Below are 20,259 nucleotides of genomic sequence, written 5' to 3'. Positions count from 1 at the left end.
AATGCCGACTAAGCACCTTTCGGACAGCGTCTGTGCTGTGTGCGGACAGCAGATCTTCGTGGACGTCAATGAAGAAGGGATCATAGAGAACACGTATAGACTCTCCTGCAATCATGTGTATCCTTTTCTGGACCCAGTGCAGCCTGCTTCCTACCAGCGTTTTTGTCTCCGATTCTGGTACAGAGGGGCTGTTCTTAGTGCCGTTTGACATAGGCTGTGCACATCTCAGGGGGGCAGGATGTACTGCATGGGTTGAGGTGAAAGGAATATATACACTGCCTTGCTTCTTCAGGTGGCTTTATGGTTTCTATTATAAACTTACGTTTCTGGCTGAGCAGCACCCGAATCTAAAGCGTTCCCAGGGACAACACCCAGGTGCCCTAGGAAGCTGGTACTTCGTATTGGTAGATAAATGTCGTAGCGTGGGCGCCATTGGATCCAGCCCACAGAGCCAGGGAACTTAGCAGTGTTTCAGTGGCAGGGGGCTTCCCTGCTGCTGGGTCCAGGCAGCTGTGCCTATGCTGTGCAGCTGGGGCTGGGGAGATGTGGCATCAGAGAAAAGTGGCGCCAGCTTGCCCCAGACCCAAGCTGGGTTGCTCCAGCCTCATCTCTGAAAAGCTGCAGACTGCTGTCCTAGCATGATACCAGGTTGGCAGTTTGCTGCTGGAGGTACTATCTTCCAGATGAGCCATAGGAGCAATGATCTGAGTACTGCTTGGAGAGCTTTGGCTTGCAGAGGTTGGCATCCCAGTCAGATTCCTGCTTGGGGGATTTCACTCTGCCGCCGTGATTTCCCCCTGCAGTTTCCATTATGGGAAGTATTTTCCTCTTCTCAGAAAAGGAAACCTTGGGCAGCATTCCAGCAGGGGGGCGAAGCAACTAAGCACATAAGCAGCATGTACGTGTGCACCAGGAACTGCTTTCTTATCCTTTTGATCAAGGGGCAATGTGTAAATTTAAATCAGATGCTTTGCTCCAAGGCACAAGGGAGTTTCCTAATAGAGTTTTAGAGCCTTCCCGTCTGGGCTCGCCAGCTGTAATCTCAGCTAAAACAACTAATAATGAAACCACTTCTATCTAAGGCCTTTGTGATTTGCCTGTAGGATGGAAAAGAGCTTGGTTTGGACCCTAGTTCTCCAGGGTTAAGCACTCACCACTGAAACAGGCACCGAGAGATCCTCATTGATGTTGAACCTGGCACAAAGGTTGGCTGTTCAGCTATCACAAGTGGCTCTCCAGGGTAGGCTAGAGAAGCTTGCACTGCTTTCCCCCAGAGGGAAGGCACAGTGGTTTCTTATCACATCTTTCAGGGTGTGGTTTTCTCTGCACGCCAGGTGGTACTGGTGTCAGGAAAACCTTCAAATACTGCACGCGAGAAATAGCTGAATGTGGTTTCACAAATGGAAAATCTGAGTTGCTTATGCAAATATTGAGTCCTACGAACCATCCTAATGACTCCGGGGCTTTTTGGTTCTATGCTTATGACACAGTCGGCAGTTTCTTACCTTTTGTGCAGGTATGGCACCTTGGCCCAGCAAGCGTGATCTGTTGAAAACCAACCCAAAGCCACTTGTTCTACCTCTTTGGCTCCAGATAAACACTGGTTGCAGCATATGTTGTTCTGGGCTGGGGCTGCTCACATCACTGAGACATCCACCTATGCATTTGAAGGCTGGAGACTGCCTGATGTGGTAGTTTATTTTCAGCTCCCTGAGCCCTAAAATATGGCAAATCCAGTACACAGAGCAAACCAACTACTTGCTTCCGCTGCCCTAGTTAGCAGCACCGCTGAAAATTTCCATTAAGCTTCAGAGTGAAGCTGCTTGGAAGGACCACTGGGGAGCACTGCGCCCTTTGAAGCAGACACCATCTTATTGCACTGGTCACTTATTGCTAGCCAGATCCTGGGGCTTTTAGCAAAAAGTGTGCAAACAAGTGTGCGCTCCTCGAAACCCTTGTCATCCTGCTTGGATGATAAGGCTTTCCCTAGCATGGCTTTCCATGATCATCTTTATAAATATCCTTTTTTATTTCAGAAGAAACCTTAGATTCGGGAGCAGCCTACAAATCTCAGAGTCTGAACTAATCTTACTGTCACTTGTATTACTGTTTTACATTAATTTTAATTGTTTAATTATCTTAATATAATGATTTTAACTTAAGGATAAATAAGTATTCAGGGTTTTTGTTTTAAGACTGTATTATTAAAGCTTGAGTAGCCTGCATATTAGACTTGGTAAAATCTACAGTTGAGGATATTAATTTCCCACTGGGTTAAAGGAGACGAGACAGCTTTGTACCTTGCATCAGCTGTTTAGTGATGACTGTCCACACGCATACTCATAAGTGGAAGCCAGACTAATAGTTTAGCCACCTTTCATTGAGGATAAGCTCTCACAGTTCGTCTTTCTCTTATCACGCGGTAAAGATGTACACGCAGGCAGTTAACAAGGAGCAGCTGAAGCAGGACAAATCTCAGTCCACTCTTACTTTGCAGTGAAGTATTTACATATCTGTACCCCGTGTTGGCTTCTGGGTTTCAGATGGTAGTAACTTATTTGCCGGTTGGTTCATTTTGAACTTTTACCGTGGGCTAACAGATCTAATTGTACGTCCTTGCATGCGGTCTGATCTCACTCATGGCTTGCTGTACAACTGGGAGGGATGTGTGGAACGTGCAGATGTGTAGCGCATCTGTACAGAACGGCACTACCAGCCTACAAACTTCAGCCTGTTTGTGGTAGCACCGTGGACAGGACCCCACGTGCGAGGCAATCCGTAAAGCAGATCCATTCTCCAAGAGTCAGTAGCTTGGGTCCAGTGATGACCCTGGTCTTGGTTCACTGCGGTATCCCCTCCTTGCTTTCTGTCCTTGTCCTGGACCTCTCCTTCCATTTTTCTCTTCAGTCTCAAAAACTAATGGTTCCCGTCTTACTATCTTCCTTGCCCTTTTCTGCTGCCCTCAGATCTACAGCTCAGCTGTGCTGCTCCAACTAGCTGTTTGTTCTGTCATTTCTAACCTCTTGTGTTCCATCATCTCACTTGTTTTCTGTCCCTTCCTCCTTCCTGCCTGTTCTGTCGCTCCTCTGTCCTCATTAAAATACTGCAGCGCCATCAAGGAAGTGCTATAATTCTGTTGCCTTCCCCTCCTTCCCCTTATACCCATTTCTCCTTTACTAGTCTTGACACAGTGCATCAGGGTAAATTCAGTGACAGGCTCATCGAGGTACAGACTGTGTTTTTTGTAATGTGCAAAGCATACTAAAGCATTTCTATGACCAGGTCACTCTTTCTGTGACCAGGTCACTAAATGCTTAGATGCAGGGGTCAAGGTAGATGCCATCTACTTGGACTTGAAAAAGCCCTTTGACACGGGATCCCATCCTATTCTTATAAACAAATTGAACAGCTGTGCCATAGACAACTACGCAGTCATTTGGGTTGCAAAGTGGCTTAAGGGTCACCCAGAGAGTGGTGGTGGATGGGTTGGTATCGACCTGGAAAGATGTGGGCAGTGAGCTCCCCCCAGGGCTCAGTCCTTGAGCCGGTGCTGTTCAATATCTTCATCAGTGACCTGGATGAGGGTATGGAAAGCACTCTGTCCAAGTTCGCAGATGACACCAAACATACTGATGGGAAGAAACTGAATCCAGGCGGACCTGGACAGGTTAGAGAAGTGGGCAGAGAATAGGATGCAGTTTAACAAGGACGAGTGCAAGGTGCTGGACCTAGGGTGAGGGAATCACCAGCACATCTATAGGCTGGGGGATGACCTCAGCAGCTCAGCGGCAGAAAGAGACCTCAGAGTCATTGTCGACTCCCAAGATGAATATGAGTCGTCAATGTGACAAAGTAATTAGCAGAGCTAACCGCACTTTGTCATGCATTAGTAGGTGCATCACAAACAGGTCCAGGGAGGTGATGCTCCCCCTCTATGCGGCACTGGTCAGACCACAGCTGGAGTACCACATCCAATTTTGGGCTCCGCACTTCAAGAAGCATGTGGACAACCTTGAGAGGGTCCCGAAGAGGGCAACTCATATGGTTAGAGGCCTGGAGGGAAGGCCCTAAAAGGAAATGCTATGGGACCTGGACCTTTTTTGGCCTCTGCAAGAGAAGGCTGAGAGGGGATCTTGTGCCAGTATACAAATTCACCAGGGTGGGGCAGCAGGGAATAGGAGATGCTCTGTTTACCAGGGCAGCCCTTGGCATAACCAGAAACAACAGCCACAAGCTGATAGAGAGCAGATTTAGATTGGACATCAGGACTTACTTCTTTACGGCTAGGATTGCCAGAATCTGGAAAGGGCTCCCAAGGGAGGGGGTGCTCTCCCCTGCCTTTGAGGTCTTCAAGAGGAGGCTGGACAAGCACCTGGCTGGGGTCACATGACCCCAGCGCTCTTCCCTGCCACAGGCAAGGGTCGGACTCGATCCATTGAGGTCCCTTCCAACCACAACACCCACAAATCCATAAATCATTGTATGAAAGGAAATGAGACAACCATGTGGTATTGTTTAAAAAGAAAATAAGACTTAACCCTAATATTAGGCTTGGCAAAATAAAATAGCGATACTTGGAAACTTCAGGTTTTTTTCTTGAGGTTCCTGAAAGAGGCTTAGACTGACCGTATTGCGTGAGAGTTCATAGCTGCTGCCTGGTATAACTTTAACCAAGGAAAAGAGAAACCAAAGAGGAAGCAGGCGTGCTACGTTGTCGTACTCGGTCACTTGTGATGCAGATGTGGGGAGGACAGGAGTTCTCCGTCACCACAGATGTAAGGTCAGACTTCTTAAATTAGCAAAGATGAATAAAGAATTTTCCTTCAGGCAGATTCTGGAAGCATGTGACCTCCTGCGTGTTTCCATCATGCAGTGACTGGCAGTTGCACTGATAATACCAGTGCAACTGTTACCATAACACCTAACATCGTAGAGACTAAACACAATTACTCATGTATGGAATTTCCTAGCATCCCGTTCACCCCCTTCTCCGACAGAAATGACTCCCAGGCACAGGGCAGCCTTGGCCTGAGCCAAAGCAGAGTTGCCAAAAGTGGATAAAGATAAACAGGAGAGGGAATTGGCACTTTTTTTCCTTCATAGGCTCCTGTGCTGGGTTTTACCAGCAGCTTTGCACTGCACTGGCTGAGATGAAACAGCAGCAATAAATGTCTGTTTTCAACAGGCTCGGAGAGGCTGGGGGATGCCCCAGGGGTTTGCAGTCAGGCCAGCATTTGGCAGCTGTAGCCTGGAAGGGGAAGGAACAGTGAAGCAGCGAAGTCCTCCAAGGGCGCAGTGTGTAGAGTTCCTCTTCTTGGGGCCCTAATTGTGGTAAATGCCACGGCAGATGGAAAGGACTAGAGAAGTGCATTGAAAAGCAGGTCAAGCCTCTCTAAACTGCCTGCTCCAGTGCCGTCTGTCGTGATGGCTCCATGAAAAACAATCTGCTGTGGACTTGTAGGGAGCCGCTGCTTTCCTGCAGCTACCTTCCTAGGCTGCAGGCTGGAGGAATAGTGCGGGGTCTCTGCGGGCTGGATCCCAGACTAGGCCTGCCGCCCCCACCCCGCTCATGCCGGTTTGGACCCACTGTCCCAGCCCTGCCTGCAGGCCTGATCCGATACCCAGGGCTGTCTCACCTGGATGCGGAGCTTGGGAATTTGGCAGTGGGGGAACAACGGCAGCATTAATTACCACTGCTCCCCCACCACCAAATTTCTGGGCCTGCAGGGAGCTCCGTGGGCTAGATGACGTGGCCAGATGAATCTCAGTAAGAGATTCATTCTCAGTCCTGGTGGCGAATGCCTTTTGCTCTTAATCTGACATGCTTCTCACTTCTAGTCTGAATGGGTCAAAAGCAGACTTAAAGGGATGGGTGCCCTCAGCTTTTAATCACCTTGTCCTGGTATTTTGTGCATGTTGAAGAATTGGGCTTCACCTCTCCCCTGTGAGGAGGTATTGTACCCACTTTACAGCCAGGAAACTGAGGCACGAGGCGTGAGACGCAGGTAGGGACATCTAGGCTTGCTTAGTATTTTAGAGATGTATGTGCTCAGGGCAGAGTGTGTGGTAAAGCACATACACAAGGAGGAGAAAATACAGTTGCACAGGCTTAAATCTGACCTGTGCTGGTTCTTGCATGTTTGGACTGCACTTTTTCAGATGCTTTTCCTTCCCCCTTTTTAAATGAAAGCTGGCTGTCATGTCGAATCATAACAGCCTTGGATGTGAATAGCTATCAGGATTGCGATCACTTAAGCCACAGCACAGGCCTACACCGTCTAAGCAAACAGCATGTGCAGAAGCTGCAGAAGGCAGCTGCGTTCTGTGTGGACCCAACGCGAGGAGGAAGTTGGTTTCAGGGGCGCTGCTTGAGGGCAGGAGAAATGGGCCCAGCTCCAGGTTGGGGACAGAAGCTTGCTTTTAGGCAGTCCCTTATGCCTCCCACCCTCTTTCTGTCTCCAGTAATTAGTCTCTTGAGTGTCATGGCCTCTGTTGCAAGCCTAGGCCATTTTCAAGGAGTCTTGGCCAAGCTTCGGAAATGTGGCGAAGGAGAAGGGCCTAAACTATAAAACGAACCTTTGCAGACGAGACAGCCAGCTTGGTCAGCAAAGGAAAGAAAGCCATCAGCACATCCAGCTAAACCAGCCATGAGATCCAGTTAAACAGAGCACAAGTCCTGACAGGAGACATCACAAGGGAAGACCGTACGTTACATAATCCAAATATACTATAGCATAGCTTTATCTTAAAATGTTATTAGTAGTGGTTGACGTAACCAAACAGGCTCTACTTTGCTAAAATAAATAGCTTTGTGTTCAGGTTCTTAGATAAGTTGTAAAAAGAAAGCAGCCTTGTTGTTCTTCCCCGTAAATTTTTGGGAAATGAGAACCAGGATGATGGCAAGCCACATTGCCTGATGGTGAAGGAAGGAGATAAGGAATCCTTCCTTCCAGAAGTGGGATTAAATCCCAACCATTTGACATCTTTCACGTCCACGAGAAAACTCGGTCAGTCTACTCTGAAAGTTTTAGTGAAACAAATTTAAATCAAGCCAATTGCAGAACACACATTAGAATATTACAACCAGCCACCTCTAAATATAGGGCAGCGGTTTGCAACCTGCGGTCCACGGACCCCTGGAGGGGCCTCAGACTGTTGTCTGAAGGGTCTGTGAAAGAGGACGACGATCGATTAGAAGTATGAGAATACCCGCACTTACAATTCAAAGGGGTCTGCACCTCTGTTCGACATGTTTTTAGGGGTCCACAAGGGAAAAAAGTTTGAAAACCACTGATACAGGGTATAGGTTGGAAGGAAGTTTGAGGAGCTCGACACATTGAAGAAGGCCAGCTACGAATCTGCATGCTACCGGTCTCTCTTGTCTTGAGTCTCCCCAGCCGATATAGGTAAGACTCTATGGTGTGCTGTCACAGGTAACCAGATTAGACGGTGGGATAATTCTGGGTTTTTGTGTTTAGAGAAGTAAGCAATAAACGGTTGGGCTGCGAACCTGTTTCTTGCCTCTTGTATTGGTAGCCAGCTTGCAAGGTTACCTGCAATTCAGGCCACACTCTTCAGGCTTTTCCTGTATAACCTGGAAACTCCCCAAGTGAGTCTCGGGCAGCGTTTAAGCCCAACGCATGAGTTCTTAAGAAAAATTAAGACATGCATTTAAAACCCTGGTGCTGTTGCTTCTCTCCCCTAGCATGCAGTGCCCCACTCCTCTGCATATGTTTTCATCCACAGTGATGCTATATTATGTTGCTTCAGGCTCCACTTCTGCAGGTGATGCACCAGCCAAGCCCCTGACTGCTAAAGGAAAGAGCAATAGCAGGGAAGTCCTTGCCGGCCCTAGTATTCCTGAGCTCAGTGTAAGTAAGAGTCCTTGAAGACATCACCTCCCTAGCTGAGTCTCTGTAGAGCACATGCAAACTTTGCAGCCTTGCAGAGGTGGTTAAGCTGATTGAATCATTGGTAAGCTGTTGCAGAGGATGTCCTCGATACCAGGTCAAGCCTGGTCTAGATCTTTGGTCCTGATCACGTATCTCCGAAGCAGAGAAGTGTAGAAATCGGTCGGTCAGGCAGAATTACCATAGCAAGGGTAAAAATGGGCTTTATCCTCTTGGTGTCAGCAGCAGCTAAAGTCTTTTGGCTGAGCGTTCCCACAACTCCCCTCAGTGCGGGCAGGCACCCAGCACGGGGGACAGCCGCTCCTAGAAGGGCAGTGCCTTGGACTTCCCCTAGTTACTGAGCCACAGTAACTCGGCCAGCAGCACATCTAGGAACATCTGCTCCGTGTTGCATAACAAGGCGCTGTTTCCAGTTGCTCGGGAACTGAAAACACATTTCTGATGCTAAGGAGGTTTCCCTGTCGACATGGACCATTAAGCCTGTCCTGAGCGGTAAGGATAACAGAGTGGAACAAGACTTGTACTTCTCCATTAACGACTATCTGCTTAGGAAATGCTTGTGTCTAGGGGGAGGTGGGGTAGAGGTCATAGCAAAACAGCTGCTCCTGGCTCTTAACTGAGGCATTCGCGTATACATGTGAGCTGTGAAAAAGCAATGGACATGTGGCTGCTGGCGCCGATTTGAAAGCAGCCATTTGAGCACTGAAAGCAGGTTGACTGGGTCTTGGAGGTGATGAGTTCCTACTGCAGTTTTGCCACTAACTCTACTTTACCGTGATTTTTTCCCCCCTCCCAAACAGCAGTTTCCCTTAACTTGTCACCCCCTCAGATTTCACGAGTTCTGTATCCGAGGCTGGTGCATCGTGGGGAAGAAGCAGACGTGTCCATACTGCAAAGAGAAGGTGGACCTCAAGAGGATGTTCAGCAACCCGTATCCTTTTCTGGGCACTTCTTAGATTATTACAGTCTATTCCTTGAAAATAAGCTCTTCAGCAAAGCTAGTCTTGCAATTAACCAGAAAGCCGCTGTGGTTGTGGGAGGACCCCTTGGTTCCCGTAGCAGCTTTGCCAGTAATGCCGTGCAATCAGGCACTAGAGGGTAGGGCTAGGATTCAGAGAGACCTTGACAAATTGGAGGATTGAACCAAAAGAAATCTGAGGTTCAAGAAGGACGAGTGCAAAGTCTTGCACTTAAGATGGAGCAATCCCATGCACCCATGCAGGCTGGGGGCTGATTAACGGCAGCAGCTCTGCAGAAAAGGACCTGGGGGGACGGGGGACAAGAAGCTGAACAGGAGCCAGCAGTGTGCCTTTGTCGACAAGAAGGCTACCAGCATCCTGGGCTGCATTGGTAGGAGCATTGCCAGCAGATCAAGGGACATGATTCTTCCCCTCTATTTGGCACTGGGGAGGCCACATCTGTAGTCCTGTGTCCAGTTGTGGCCCCCACTACAGAAAGGATGTGGACACATTGGAGAGAGTCCAGTGGAGGGCAGCAACAATGGTTGGGGGCTGGGGGATGGGACTGGTGAGGAGAGGCTGAGGGAACGGGGCTGATTGAGTCTGCAGAGGAGAAGACCGAGGGGGATTGAATAGCAGCCTTCAAGTCCCTGCAGGGGGTTGCAAAGAGGATGGAGCTGGGCTGTTCTCAGTGGGGGCAGATGACAGGACAAGAAGCAATGGGCTTAAGTTGCAGCAAGGGAAGTTGAGGTTGGATATTAGGAAAAACTTTATCACGAGAGGGTGGTGAAGCACTGGAACAGGCTCCCCAGAGAAGTGGTGCAGTCTCCATCCTTGAAGGTTTTGAAGACTTGGGTAGACAAAGCCTTGGCTGGGATGATGTCGTTGGGACTGGTCCTGCTTTGAGTCAGGGGTTGGACTGGATGTCACCTCCTGAGGTCCCTTCTCACCATCATTTTCTGTGATTCTATGGGCCGGTCTCTGCTCTTATCGGAGCACAGGTTTAGCACGAGTCTGAGGGAAATTAACACTGGGTTTGCCTTAAACCTGTCCCCTCCTCTGTGTTGCCAGCTGGCAGATGTGTAGGATCTTGGCTTCCTTGCTGTAATGACGGATGCTTTGAGGAGCTGTCCCCAGGGGCATCACAGCCCCGACGCTGGGTTGAAAGGGGGCAATGTTTCAGTCATTCCCACAGCAGAGCGATGCCTCGTTTCCAGTCCCCGGGCTGCGTTCTGCCCCATGCGGCCCCAAAGGCCGGCTGTGGCTGCCTGCCCAGCACCGCGTGGAGGGGTGAGGCTACTCCACTGCGCTGGGATTGCACTGTTCGGATCCCTCTTAGGAGAAGCCCCATCACCAGTGCCCAGGTGGGCCCCGTGCTAGAGCCTGACTTAGAAGAGATGCTACCAGCCCTCATCCCCCTGCTTTACGTGAGGCAGGTCGGTGTCTTTGGTCAGTATGCCTGGTAGCTGTGCAGTAGGGTTGAGTGGGTATAAGCACTTGCATGGGATGATTTGGGTAGAGATGATCCTGCCTCCAACAGGGGTTTGGATTAGATGTGACCCCCGGTGTGTCCTGCCATCCCAGCTGTGCTGTGATTCTCTCTTAGTAGGATCTCTGATGGAGAATTAGCACGGCGAAGGTCTGTTTTGTCTGCGGGCTGTCTCCAGATCCAGGCGACGCTAATGCCAATAGCAGGGCTGCTCACGCAACTTTGAGCAAGACGAATGCCTTCCCCAAAGCTCTTCTCGGGCAGCCCTGTTTTGTGTCCGCTTCCCTTGTGCTTTGCCTCTTTAACTCCTCCACATCCAGCTGGGAACGGCCGCACGTCATGTACGGACAGCTGCTCGACTGGCTGCGCTACCTCGTGGCCTGGCAGCCGGTTATAATCGGACTGGTACAAGGCATTAACTACATCCTGGGTCTGGAATAATCCGTGTGGCCGGGGAGCCGCAGAGCTGCTTCAAGGAGGACCCGCGTCAAGGGCAGAGGACAACAGCTGGCCGGGAAGACTCAAAAGTTTTTATCACTCACCTCTCAGGATCTCGGCCATCCATGCAACACTTCTCCAGGGGCTGCCCGAAGACTGGGCCGGGCAGCTCCCAGCACGGCGAGTTTCTGCCGGGGCTGGAGCGGGCAATTCTTTTTTAAAGCGATTATTTTAATGAGCATATTTAAAACTTTATATTGCAGATTCAAGAGGGTTTCCTTTTTCCCTCCTCGCCCTTTATTGTGTTATTCCTCTAGAATGAAGAAAGGCACGGCGTGTTAGGAAGCTAGCAGGGTCTGCTCACGGAAACTCGGCACAGCTTGCTAGGTCTTCTTGCGCAGTCAGGCTCATCCCCATCCTTTGTCGTCTGCTTAGTTTTGTTCTTCCTCCCTCTTGCCAGCAGCTCCGCTATCAGGGGGCGGACGGCTCCTGCAGCTTCGTTCGCTGCAAGACCCAACTGGATTCCCACCTGAGCAGCGGTAGGGTGAATGCCACTGCCAGGAGCAGCCGGGCCTGCAGTGAACTAGGCCTGGAGTTGCACATCTGCACTTGGGAGACGCAGGGCTTACATTGCAGGCACTGCACCTATGCGCGTAACACCCCGGGAGTCCAGCACTGCTGCGAGGGGCAGATGCTGACGGGAAACACACAGATGAAGGCTCATTGTGGAAGTGCAGTAGCACGGCGTAGCAGACTACAGCAGCGGGAGGGCAGCATCGAAGTCCTGCATCGTGCTTTCATTTGAAAGGAGGGAGACCGCAGCCAAGGGGCCTCAGTTGCCTTCAGTGAAAACCAGTAAGGAATAGATTAACTCCTAACAGTTCCCCCTCTCGGTGATCCATACAAAGGAAATAAATCCACTGACCCGACTGAGACCAGGAACTCAGTCTGGCTCAGAAGAAAGCAACGATTTTTTTTCTAGCTTCATAGTTTTGTGCCGTGCTTTATTTTCTCCATGCTGACGAGACCCCATTTTCCCCTTCGCACGCCCACATGCCTCTTTCTCTCCGTAGCAGCGAGCTGTGACTTGGTACTTCCCAAGAGTAGAGGAAGCGGCAGGCATCAGGTTGCTCCCCACCTTGTCTTTTTGGGCGCCCTCGGGGTAAAAAGGCCACTTCTGCCTGGTGCATGGAGGTCTGAGCCAGCTACCAAAGCAAGCTCCAGGGACTTGTGCATCTCTGTGGGAGCAGGCAGGACCTGGCCCACTTGTGTATCATGGGATGTGCAAGGACGGAAAAAGGAGCGATAGGGTTTGTACATTTAAGTCTGGCTTATGGGTCACGCATCGTAGGCTTCCTCTGTGAGTTATCCCACATTAGTCAATAGGTCTCTGCGGAGGAAGGTCACCAATCATCCCAAGCGAGGGTCTGACCGACGCAGCTCAAAGGGACGTATCCCATTATGTTGGTAACAGCCATCAAAGCAACAGTGTCTTGGTCACTGGAGATCGATCTTTCTGCACAGCTGCCATGGGGAAAGCTTGACGAGAGAGTCCAAGCACACCAAAGAGGGATCTTCCCAGCAAACGGAGCTGCTATGACTGGCTTTCTTGCCTCTGATGTCAACAGGTTTTAAAGGACTCCATCGGCCCCCAAATTTGATGTCGCCTGAACACTAAGCTAAACTATGCCTCCCCCTCTGTGGTCATCTCCAGCTTCCACAGAGTATGTATTAAGGGATGCGGTCGTGGTCTTTCCACCCGTGTATGAGCACTAGGATCCAGGTGGATCCCCGGGATTCGTGTGCCGGTTGATGCAGGAAACTTTCCTATGTAGGAGCCCACTTGGTTCAATGGGGTCAGAGCTGTGGGCAGGTCCCCGGAGCAAAAGCTTCATTACTTGGATAGGCAAGGATGGCCCCCATCGGAGCAGGGAGCCAGGCAGCCAGTCGTGTAGTGTATCCCTGCCCCGCAGCCCGTCACTGAAGATCCCAGCACATTGCAGTAGTCCTCTACGGTCCAGTGAAAGGATCAGTACCCACAAGCTTGTTTTTCAGGATACATGGGGAGCTTTCCGCTTCCGCCATGAACAGTGCTCATTATTCCAGGTCTAGATTCATTTCCAGCCAGTATGTTGACTTATCAACGCGTCTCTGCTACGTGGGACCTACACAACGATGGTCAGTCCTGCAGGGCTGTTCAGGGGTGGAAGAAGCTGAGGAGGGTGATGCTGATCAGGGCTGCGGGTGGCAGTCCGTGCTGAAGTCTCTGGCCCAGTGATAGCAGCAAGAAAGGGTTGCAAGAATTGGGAGAGCAGGTTGCACTCGAACCACTAGCGCTTCTTCCTGTCCGCTGCAGTGTTGGCTCTACTTTGCTATGGGGACTGCACGCTGTCGGCGTGGCGGCACGTTTCACTTATTGAGCGTGCACGACGCATCACGATGGGACGAGCGCTTCCAGCAAGGTCTGTTCCCAGAAGTTCAGTTGCGGTTAAAAAGGAAGCAGTCCTTCCTCATCATCTCCGTCCGTTTAAAGGTCTTCCTGCTGTCTGCCTGGGTGATCTCCAGTGGTTTTTAGAGGTTTGCTTTCTAAGAAATGACAGTTGTGGAGGTGTGAAATCATGTCTCAATTTGTCCCTAAATTGTGGGTGTATTGGGTCTTCCCCTTAGCACAATGAAGCAGCAAAAATGCATGGTGGGCTGACTGGATCTTTTCAAATCTGTGGCTTTAAGGGACTGGAAAGAAGGGAATTCAGGGACGCATCAAAGCAGATTTCCCTCTGAACAAAAGCCATGTTTCCCCTCTAGTCTCTTAGCGAGCACTTTGAAGTAACAGTGACTGTATCTCGTTTGCTCTGGAGAGCGAGACAGACTTGACTGTAATAACAATCTCCGTTGAATCAAAGGTGTTTTTTGTTTTTTTTTTTAATTATTATTATTAAAAGTGAAATCACAACGCTGGAAACTTCTGTGCCAAACCAAAATAGAGTCCTTGAATGCGAGATGTGCTGTGCGTTTGTCTCTGTTCCAGCTTCCCGTGGCGATGTCTGGCTCCTTCCTATGGCCCTGGGGGCGCTAGGACTTGAAGGGATGAGTGGCACGGTGGGTTGCAAGCGGCATGGTGGGTTGCGACCACAACTTGTGCCCACGTAGTGCATGCTGGTGCTAATCCATTAGCAGTCCTGGCAGCTAACTCTGTCTCCCCCCTACCACTGGCTTCAGCCATTTCTTGCCTCTTCCCTATCCAAATCACTTGTGTTGTGGTCTCATCGAAGCAGGTCACCTAACAGCATTCATCCACCCGGGCTCCCCATCCTTCCCCATCTCCCCTGCGGTATCCTGCTGCTACCACTCCGAATATCTCTGTCACCCTAGCAAAGCCCTCGATAGCTCCCTCTGTCTCTGTCCATCCCCCTCCCCACAATTTAGGCAGATGCAATCATGTCTGAGCAGCCTGGTCCACGTGGAGATCAAGTTGCAGCAGTTCCTTGGATGTTAGGAAAAGCTTTCTCACGAGAAGACTCCCCAGAGAGGTGGTGGCATCGCCATCCTTGGAGGTTTTGAAGCCCCAGGTAGACAAAGCCTTGGCTGGGATGATGCAGTTGGGGCTGGTCCTGCTTGGAGCAGGGGGTTGGACTAGATGTGACCTCCTGAGGCCCCTTCCAACCCTCCTGTGCTATGACTGAGGTCCAAGCACAGGTGAACATGCAGAAAAAGGCTCTCCAACCACCCCTTGCCCATGACAAACACGTTGAGATCCCGTTACAAAAGCCCCGGTCCTGCTTCTCTTGTAGATGGGACCGAAAGCAAGAGACAAGACCGGGGGAGCAAGCAGCCATGTTGGTTCACACAAGCTCTGAGTCGGGAACGGAGGCGGTAGCGTTCAGGTGTGGAGAGTGACAGCAGGTGAGGACACGCGGTTTGGTAGAAGCGCTGCGCATCTCTCCGTACATAGGGAGAAGCAAAGGGGAAGGCGTGCTGGACCATGACTCTCCCGAAGGCCCAGAAGAGCACGCTGCCGTCTGTCCTGCTTCTTAATTAGATCACACTTGATTTTGTGCCAGCTCCTGACTGGTATCGGTGCGTCGCGTTGTGACCTTAGCAGAATGAATGTCGGCTTGCCAAGAGCAAGAATCTGCCCCTGGCCTTTGAAAGGGAGGGATGTCTCTGTGCCCAGGAGATGGGGCCTGCTTGCTTCACCCCTTCGCCAGCCCCCAGTGGAAACCGCAGCAGAGCGGTGCAAGACTTCATGAGGATGGGAAACACTCAGGACCCTGGCCTGGTGTGGCTGTTGGCAAGCCACGCTGCAGCCCCCTCGGGCCATGCATTTGGAGGCCAGGCTGCTGCCATTTGGCACTGGGGACTTCCACGGGCACCGCGTCTGCTTCCACAGGGAAGCTGCTAGCAGAAATGCCGGCTCCGACAGAAGGAGCGGGCAGCTTGGAGGAGAAGCGGTCAGTACCTCTGGCAAGCCATTTGGGGTGGAAAGAGGAAGGTGAATGCCCCAGAGGGAAGACAGCAACCCGCTGTGTAAAAGCCAGCCTGGTCTACTGGGGTTCGAGACTGCGGCTCGTTTTGATCCGTGGCCTTGCTGACGTCTTGGCTTCTGCTGCAGGGTCCTGACCTCTGCTATAGGACTAACGAGCCCTGAGATCTCAGCTGCAAGGCAGCACATCCTTGTGCTCTCCCTGGAGCATCTCCTACCCCCTCCCCTAGCACGTCATCAGTCTTTGGCCAGAGCGGCTGCCTGCCACCCGAGAAGGAAACTATCCCCGGGGCTGTGTAAGTGTCCGAGGCTGCGCTGCGAGCAGGGCTCCAACTCCTCCCAGTTCCCGGTCTTCCCACGAACTTCAGTGGAAACCTCTGAGCACATCCTCCTTCGTCTTCCTTGCCCCTGAAGATGAAGCATGCCAAACCCAGTAGACAAGATGACCGGACCAGGGTCGGGAATGTGAAGCCCAGGATTTGGCTCTGTTCAGGCTCTTGCACCCATTTTGCACTGGAGGCGCATTGAGGATACAGAGTCATCATCTCCCTTTTCTTTCTAGTGGAAAACGAATGAGGTGTGTAGGTTTTAATGTCTTTAGACTGGGTGAGGGTGTGTCTGGAGATGTGGCTGAAGAAACCCGGGACAGGGTGAGCTTGGCAGTGTCAGGATTGGTTTCATCACCAGACAAAGCTCCTTATGTTGGACCCTCCCACCATGCCTGACCGAAGGGCTAGCAGCTCTTTTCCCCATTCTTGCAGCCTGACTCCATCTCTTGGACGAGCTGGACCAAGAAAACACCCTGACAATGAGGACTAAGACCTCAAGCTGGAGTCCGTGGTACAGAAACCCGGTGTCAAGGCAGGTCACAGGGCACCGACGGCACCCAAGACGCATTCTGCGCCGGCTGCAATGTCCTCAGGCGGGTGACCCCTCGCCCAGGCAGCTTGCAGGGCTCCAGTGTTGGCTACAAATGTCCAACTTGGGATCCTTTAAATTCTGGTTTATTAGGCAGATTGAGACACTGTAATGAAGTCAAATCATAAACCTTGGGGCTGGTCCACACACACACACACAGTAGCGAGCTACAAGAGTCAGGTATACCTATCCCACAGGCACTGGAGTCTGCCATCGATGGCCGGTCGAGGCTTCTTCCAGCGTGGTGTTATCCTCCAGAAGGGGGTCGCCGGCTGGTCCTTCTGGATGGACAGGTCGGGTGCTGGTCAAGTTGGAGATCAAGAGGGTGCTGCTGAGGGTCACTTTTCACTGCTTTTTATCTGTCCTTGGCAGACTTTGGTGACTCCCCAGTTTTCAGTTTTGCCCAATCCAAGGATCGTTGACCCTCGTAGGACTTCCCCCTCGGTGGCTACTGGATGGCATCTGTCAGCCCCAGGGGTCATCCACATGTATGTGCAGGTTTGGGAGTCCGTTAATTAATTTTGAATGGAGCTTTGGGAGCGGTCGATCTGGAGATATTCAGCCCCAAAGTTGGTCCCCCGTGTTGATTAACTCAGGCCAGGGCTTCTAGCCCTTGATCAGTGACGTTTAGAGATTTCCTGGTTGTTACATTGTCTCCTATTGATTTCTTCCATTGTTTGATCTGCAGTTTCCCTAGGTGTTAATTGCGGCCTGCTACTGTGTTAGGCATTCAATCGCTGATTCACTCACTGATCCAGGGGCCCCCCTGATGCAGGGAAGTGGCAGTTTGATTCCTGCCCTTGTTAACATTGTTACAATGTATAACTTACTTCTAAAACTAAAACACTATTAGTTAAGAGGTGAGGAGTATAAAATATAAGCTACAAGAGTAATGCCATGGCACACAAATAGATAAAAATACCAAAATACAAGGGGCGATACAAAATACATACAAACAAACTTTGAAACACAATTCCTTATCTTATACTGGAAGAAAGAGGAAGGAAGAAAAGGTAGAAGAGGAGAAACACATCCACAGAGGGTAGAGCAAATGCAGGCAAGAGGAAAAGGGGGCTTTCTGCTACACCAGTCCCCAGTGGAGCCGACCCCATCGCCTGTCCCCAGAGTCAAGTAATCCTCTGCCCACTCTGCCATGGCTGGTGAGGAGCTCAGACGCTGCCCACAGTACGGCCTGATCTTCCCCGAGCTCTTGTAATGCAGAGCCTAAGTGAAGAGCTGGCAGCACCAAAGCAGAGAGGGGCGAGCACCAGGACCGTGGAGACGGGGCACCACAGCATGATGAGCAGAGGTTTCTCTGTGCCAACAGACCCACCTCAAGACTACCTTTTGGCTCCAGGCCTCTTCCTGGCCCTGAACTGGCCCCTCTTTTTCCCCCTCCCTGCAATGAACAGCCACTGCTGAAGCACCGCGGCTGGGGCAAGCCAGAGCCCCTGCAGCCTAGCGAAGGCAGGAAGCCAAAGCGCCGACTGGGAGACCCTGCAAAGGCTCCGACATAGCAGAGCCCTGGCAGGCGACAAGCTGTGCCCAACTCACCACCCCATCGCCACAACAGGTGGTTGTGAGCCACCAACGTCACAAGCAAACCTGCAGCTTCTAGCCACCCACAGACATAGGTCCTCTTGACGAGCGCTGCGACACATAGGAAAACAGAGAAGGAAATGAACTGGGGCAGCCCACAGATGAGGAAACCACAAGCGCAGTACATCTGAGCGCTTCTAACCTCAGCAAGTCATCAGCAGCCCCATGACACTGGTGCCAGGCAGGCCTGACTGCTCCGGGGCCGGGTGACCGGCTGCTGCGAGGAATCTGGAGAAGGGGACGGAGCTGGGGCCTTTAGAGAGACAAAACCTCACAGCTGGGGGGAGCACAACTCTGCAGCCTGCAAAAAGCAGGGCCTTGGCGCCCTTGATGCCAAGGGGTGGGAGGGTGTGCCCATGAGCTGGGTGCAGAGCTAGCCTCAGTGAAGCGCTGAATTTGCCTGCACCAAGTCAATGCTATCAGCGCTTCTGGGGGCAGGCAGGGGTGTGTGTGTGTGTGTTCAGGTGCACCCTTCCAGGCACTGGGGCTCTGCACAACACGTCAGTGAGGCCCCGCGAGGCCTCCTCCTCCCCTACAGCCTTAGACCAGTCCACCACTGTAAACGAGGGCAGGTCAAAATAACTCAGCTGGCTGGACCCCAATAGCACCAGCAGCATCAACGGTACCAGATGAAACGGTCACCGAGCCTTTCTTTTTAGACAGGAATTGACAGCAAGAAGCAAAGCTGTCGTGTGGTGGGGCCGGGTCAGGGTGACGTGGTATCCGCATGGGGCAGAGGAGGGACCAGGCCACACGGGCTTTGTTCTCCCTCATCTCCCCACCTCAAACCCCACAGCTGGAGATGGGCCCAAGGAAATCATGGGGAGGGACATGACCAAGGCCGCGCAGGGCAGCAGTGGCAGAGAGTGGCTCCTGCCTGGGGAGCAGGGAGGTGGAGGCCCCTCCGTGCCCCACATCAGGGGCTCCCAGGCTCAATTTGCTTGGCGACGTGGCAGCATTTGTACCCTGCACCTGCTTCCCAGGCTTCTGCCCCTGCCCTGCCCCTTGTGCCCTCAGCCCTGACCAGGACCCCCGCTCCATCCTTGCCCTGCCCAGCTCAGCAGGCACCGGCACTGCTGCATTTTCCAAGTTTCGGAGCTGTGAAGCCAACCTGCCACTTCCCCGCTGCCCATCCTGTCCCCCACGGGCCCCGAGCTGCCCCCAGGCAGCCACAGGGTGCAGGCTCAGCTGGAGGCAGCAGCCCCCGACGCCCGGACAGCCTTCTCCTCCCCAGCCTCTCCCTGCTCCCCACATCGAGGCAGAAGCTCCCCCACTGTGCAGGTCCTGCCCCGCCCCCCGCCCCCGGCTCTAACCACTGGACCACACTGCCGCTGCTCCTTCGTACAGCCCAGCACACTGGTGAAGGGGGCTAACAGGCGAGAAGGGATGTCCAGGAGGGTCCCATGGGGTGTTCGCCTGGCACGGGGACTTCCCGGCTGAGTGAGCACAGTGCTGGAGCAGCTGACAGGCGGAGCCGGGCCACACGCAGTCAGCTGGGCATGACAGAGCGGGCACGGCTGGGCCACACCTGACTGAGCCACTGGCAGCGGGGTGACTAGGGGGTTCCCCCAGTAGCTCCCCCATACCACTGGCCCTGTAGCCCCTGACAGGCATCGAGGACCCTGTCACCCCCAGGGCCTGGCCTGGGCCATTCCCCATGGCTCGCTGTGGGAAGATGACAGCGGGGGTTCCCCTTGGCCTGGTGCCGATGAGTCAGCTCCACGCAGGCGGGGCCTCGGCTCTATAAGATGTTGTCTCCTGTGCCTGGAGCCAGCAGGCAGGATGTGCAGTCCAGGGGCAGGTAAGGCTCTGCAGACAGGGGCAGGACTCAGCGCTGCTGCTGCCCACGGCCCTGCCCTGCTGCAGTGGGGTTGCTGCTGGCATGGGAGGGGGTCCAAGCCCCCTTCCAGATGCAAGAGGCCTGGGGGAGAGGAAGGAGGGGCAGCTGTGGCGGATGTGGTGGGATTGGGGAGCAGCTAGAGGGCTTTGTAGGCACAGGGAAGACCCCTCTGCCCATTGCACAGGTGGGAAAACTGAGGCACAGTGAAGGGACAGCTTACCCCAGCAGAATCGCTGCCCCCCACCCAGCTCCCTCTCCCCCCGACCCCTACCAGGCTCAGCGTTGCCTCTTCTGCTTGCAGATCCCAGGAGCGTGGGCGCGTGGCTCCCCCTCGTCCTGCTCTGCGGCTGTGTCCAGCTCTGCCGCACGGGTAAGGCGTGGGCAGGTTGGGGCGAGGCTGTGGCCAAAGCCTACTTAGGCAGGGGGGAGAAGCAGGGTCCCCTTTGGGGCACCTGGGCTGAGCCTGGCCCCTGACCGTGCCGTGCCTCAGTTTCCCTGCCTGTACAGCCAGTGCCCTACCCCCCAGAGCCAGGCAGAGCAGCGCCCCCAGTCCCAGACCCCCTCCCCCACTTCACCAGCTGCTCTCTGTCCTCAGATGCGAGCTCCAAGCTGCTCCCGGAGAT

General features: G+C 52.7%; 2 protein-coding genes across 5 annotated transcripts in view; both read left to right on the top strand.

The window, feature by feature from the left end:
* The window catches only part of RNF121 (ring finger protein 121), a 41,705-nt gene extending 29,370 nt beyond the window's left edge, over positions 1 to 12,335 (top strand). For all 3 annotated transcript variants that reach the window (XM_006037962.3, XM_025194429.1, XM_025194430.1), the window contains 3 exons: positions 1 to 117; positions 8,740 to 8,841; positions 10,679 to 12,335. In XM_006037962.3, coding sequence (XP_006038024.1) covers positions 1 to 117; positions 8,740 to 8,841; positions 10,679 to 10,799 — 340 coding nt within the window. In that variant the 3' untranslated portion in view covers positions 10,800 to 12,335. The remainder of the gene's footprint in view (positions 118 to 8,739; positions 8,842 to 10,678) is intronic.
* Positions 12,336 to 17,184: 4,849 nt separating this feature from the next.
* Positions 17,185 to 20,259, top strand: part of LOC106723146 (interleukin-1 receptor type 2-like) — a 10,033-nt gene continuing 6,958 nt past the window's right edge. Inside the window, exons 1-2 of one of the 2 annotated variants that reach the window (XM_014526937.2) lie at positions 17,185 to 19,597; positions 19,938 to 20,006. In XM_014526937.2, the coding sequence (XP_014382423.1) occupies positions 19,579 to 19,597; positions 19,938 to 20,006 (88 nt within the window). In that variant the 5' untranslated portion in view covers positions 17,185 to 19,578. The remainder of the gene's footprint in view (positions 19,598 to 19,937; positions 20,007 to 20,259) is intronic. The other variant, XM_014526938.2, reaches the window with a different exon arrangement.

Source organism: Alligator sinensis, unplaced genomic scaffold, assembly GCF_000455745.1.
Source record: "Alligator sinensis unplaced genomic scaffold, ASM45574v1 scaffold854_2, whole genome shotgun sequence".
NCBI classification, from domain to species: domain Eukaryota; kingdom Metazoa; phylum Chordata; order Crocodylia; family Alligatoridae; genus Alligator; species Alligator sinensis.
The sequence above is the reverse complement of the archived record's forward strand: the minus strand, read 5'-3'. Positions and strand labels throughout refer to the sequence as shown.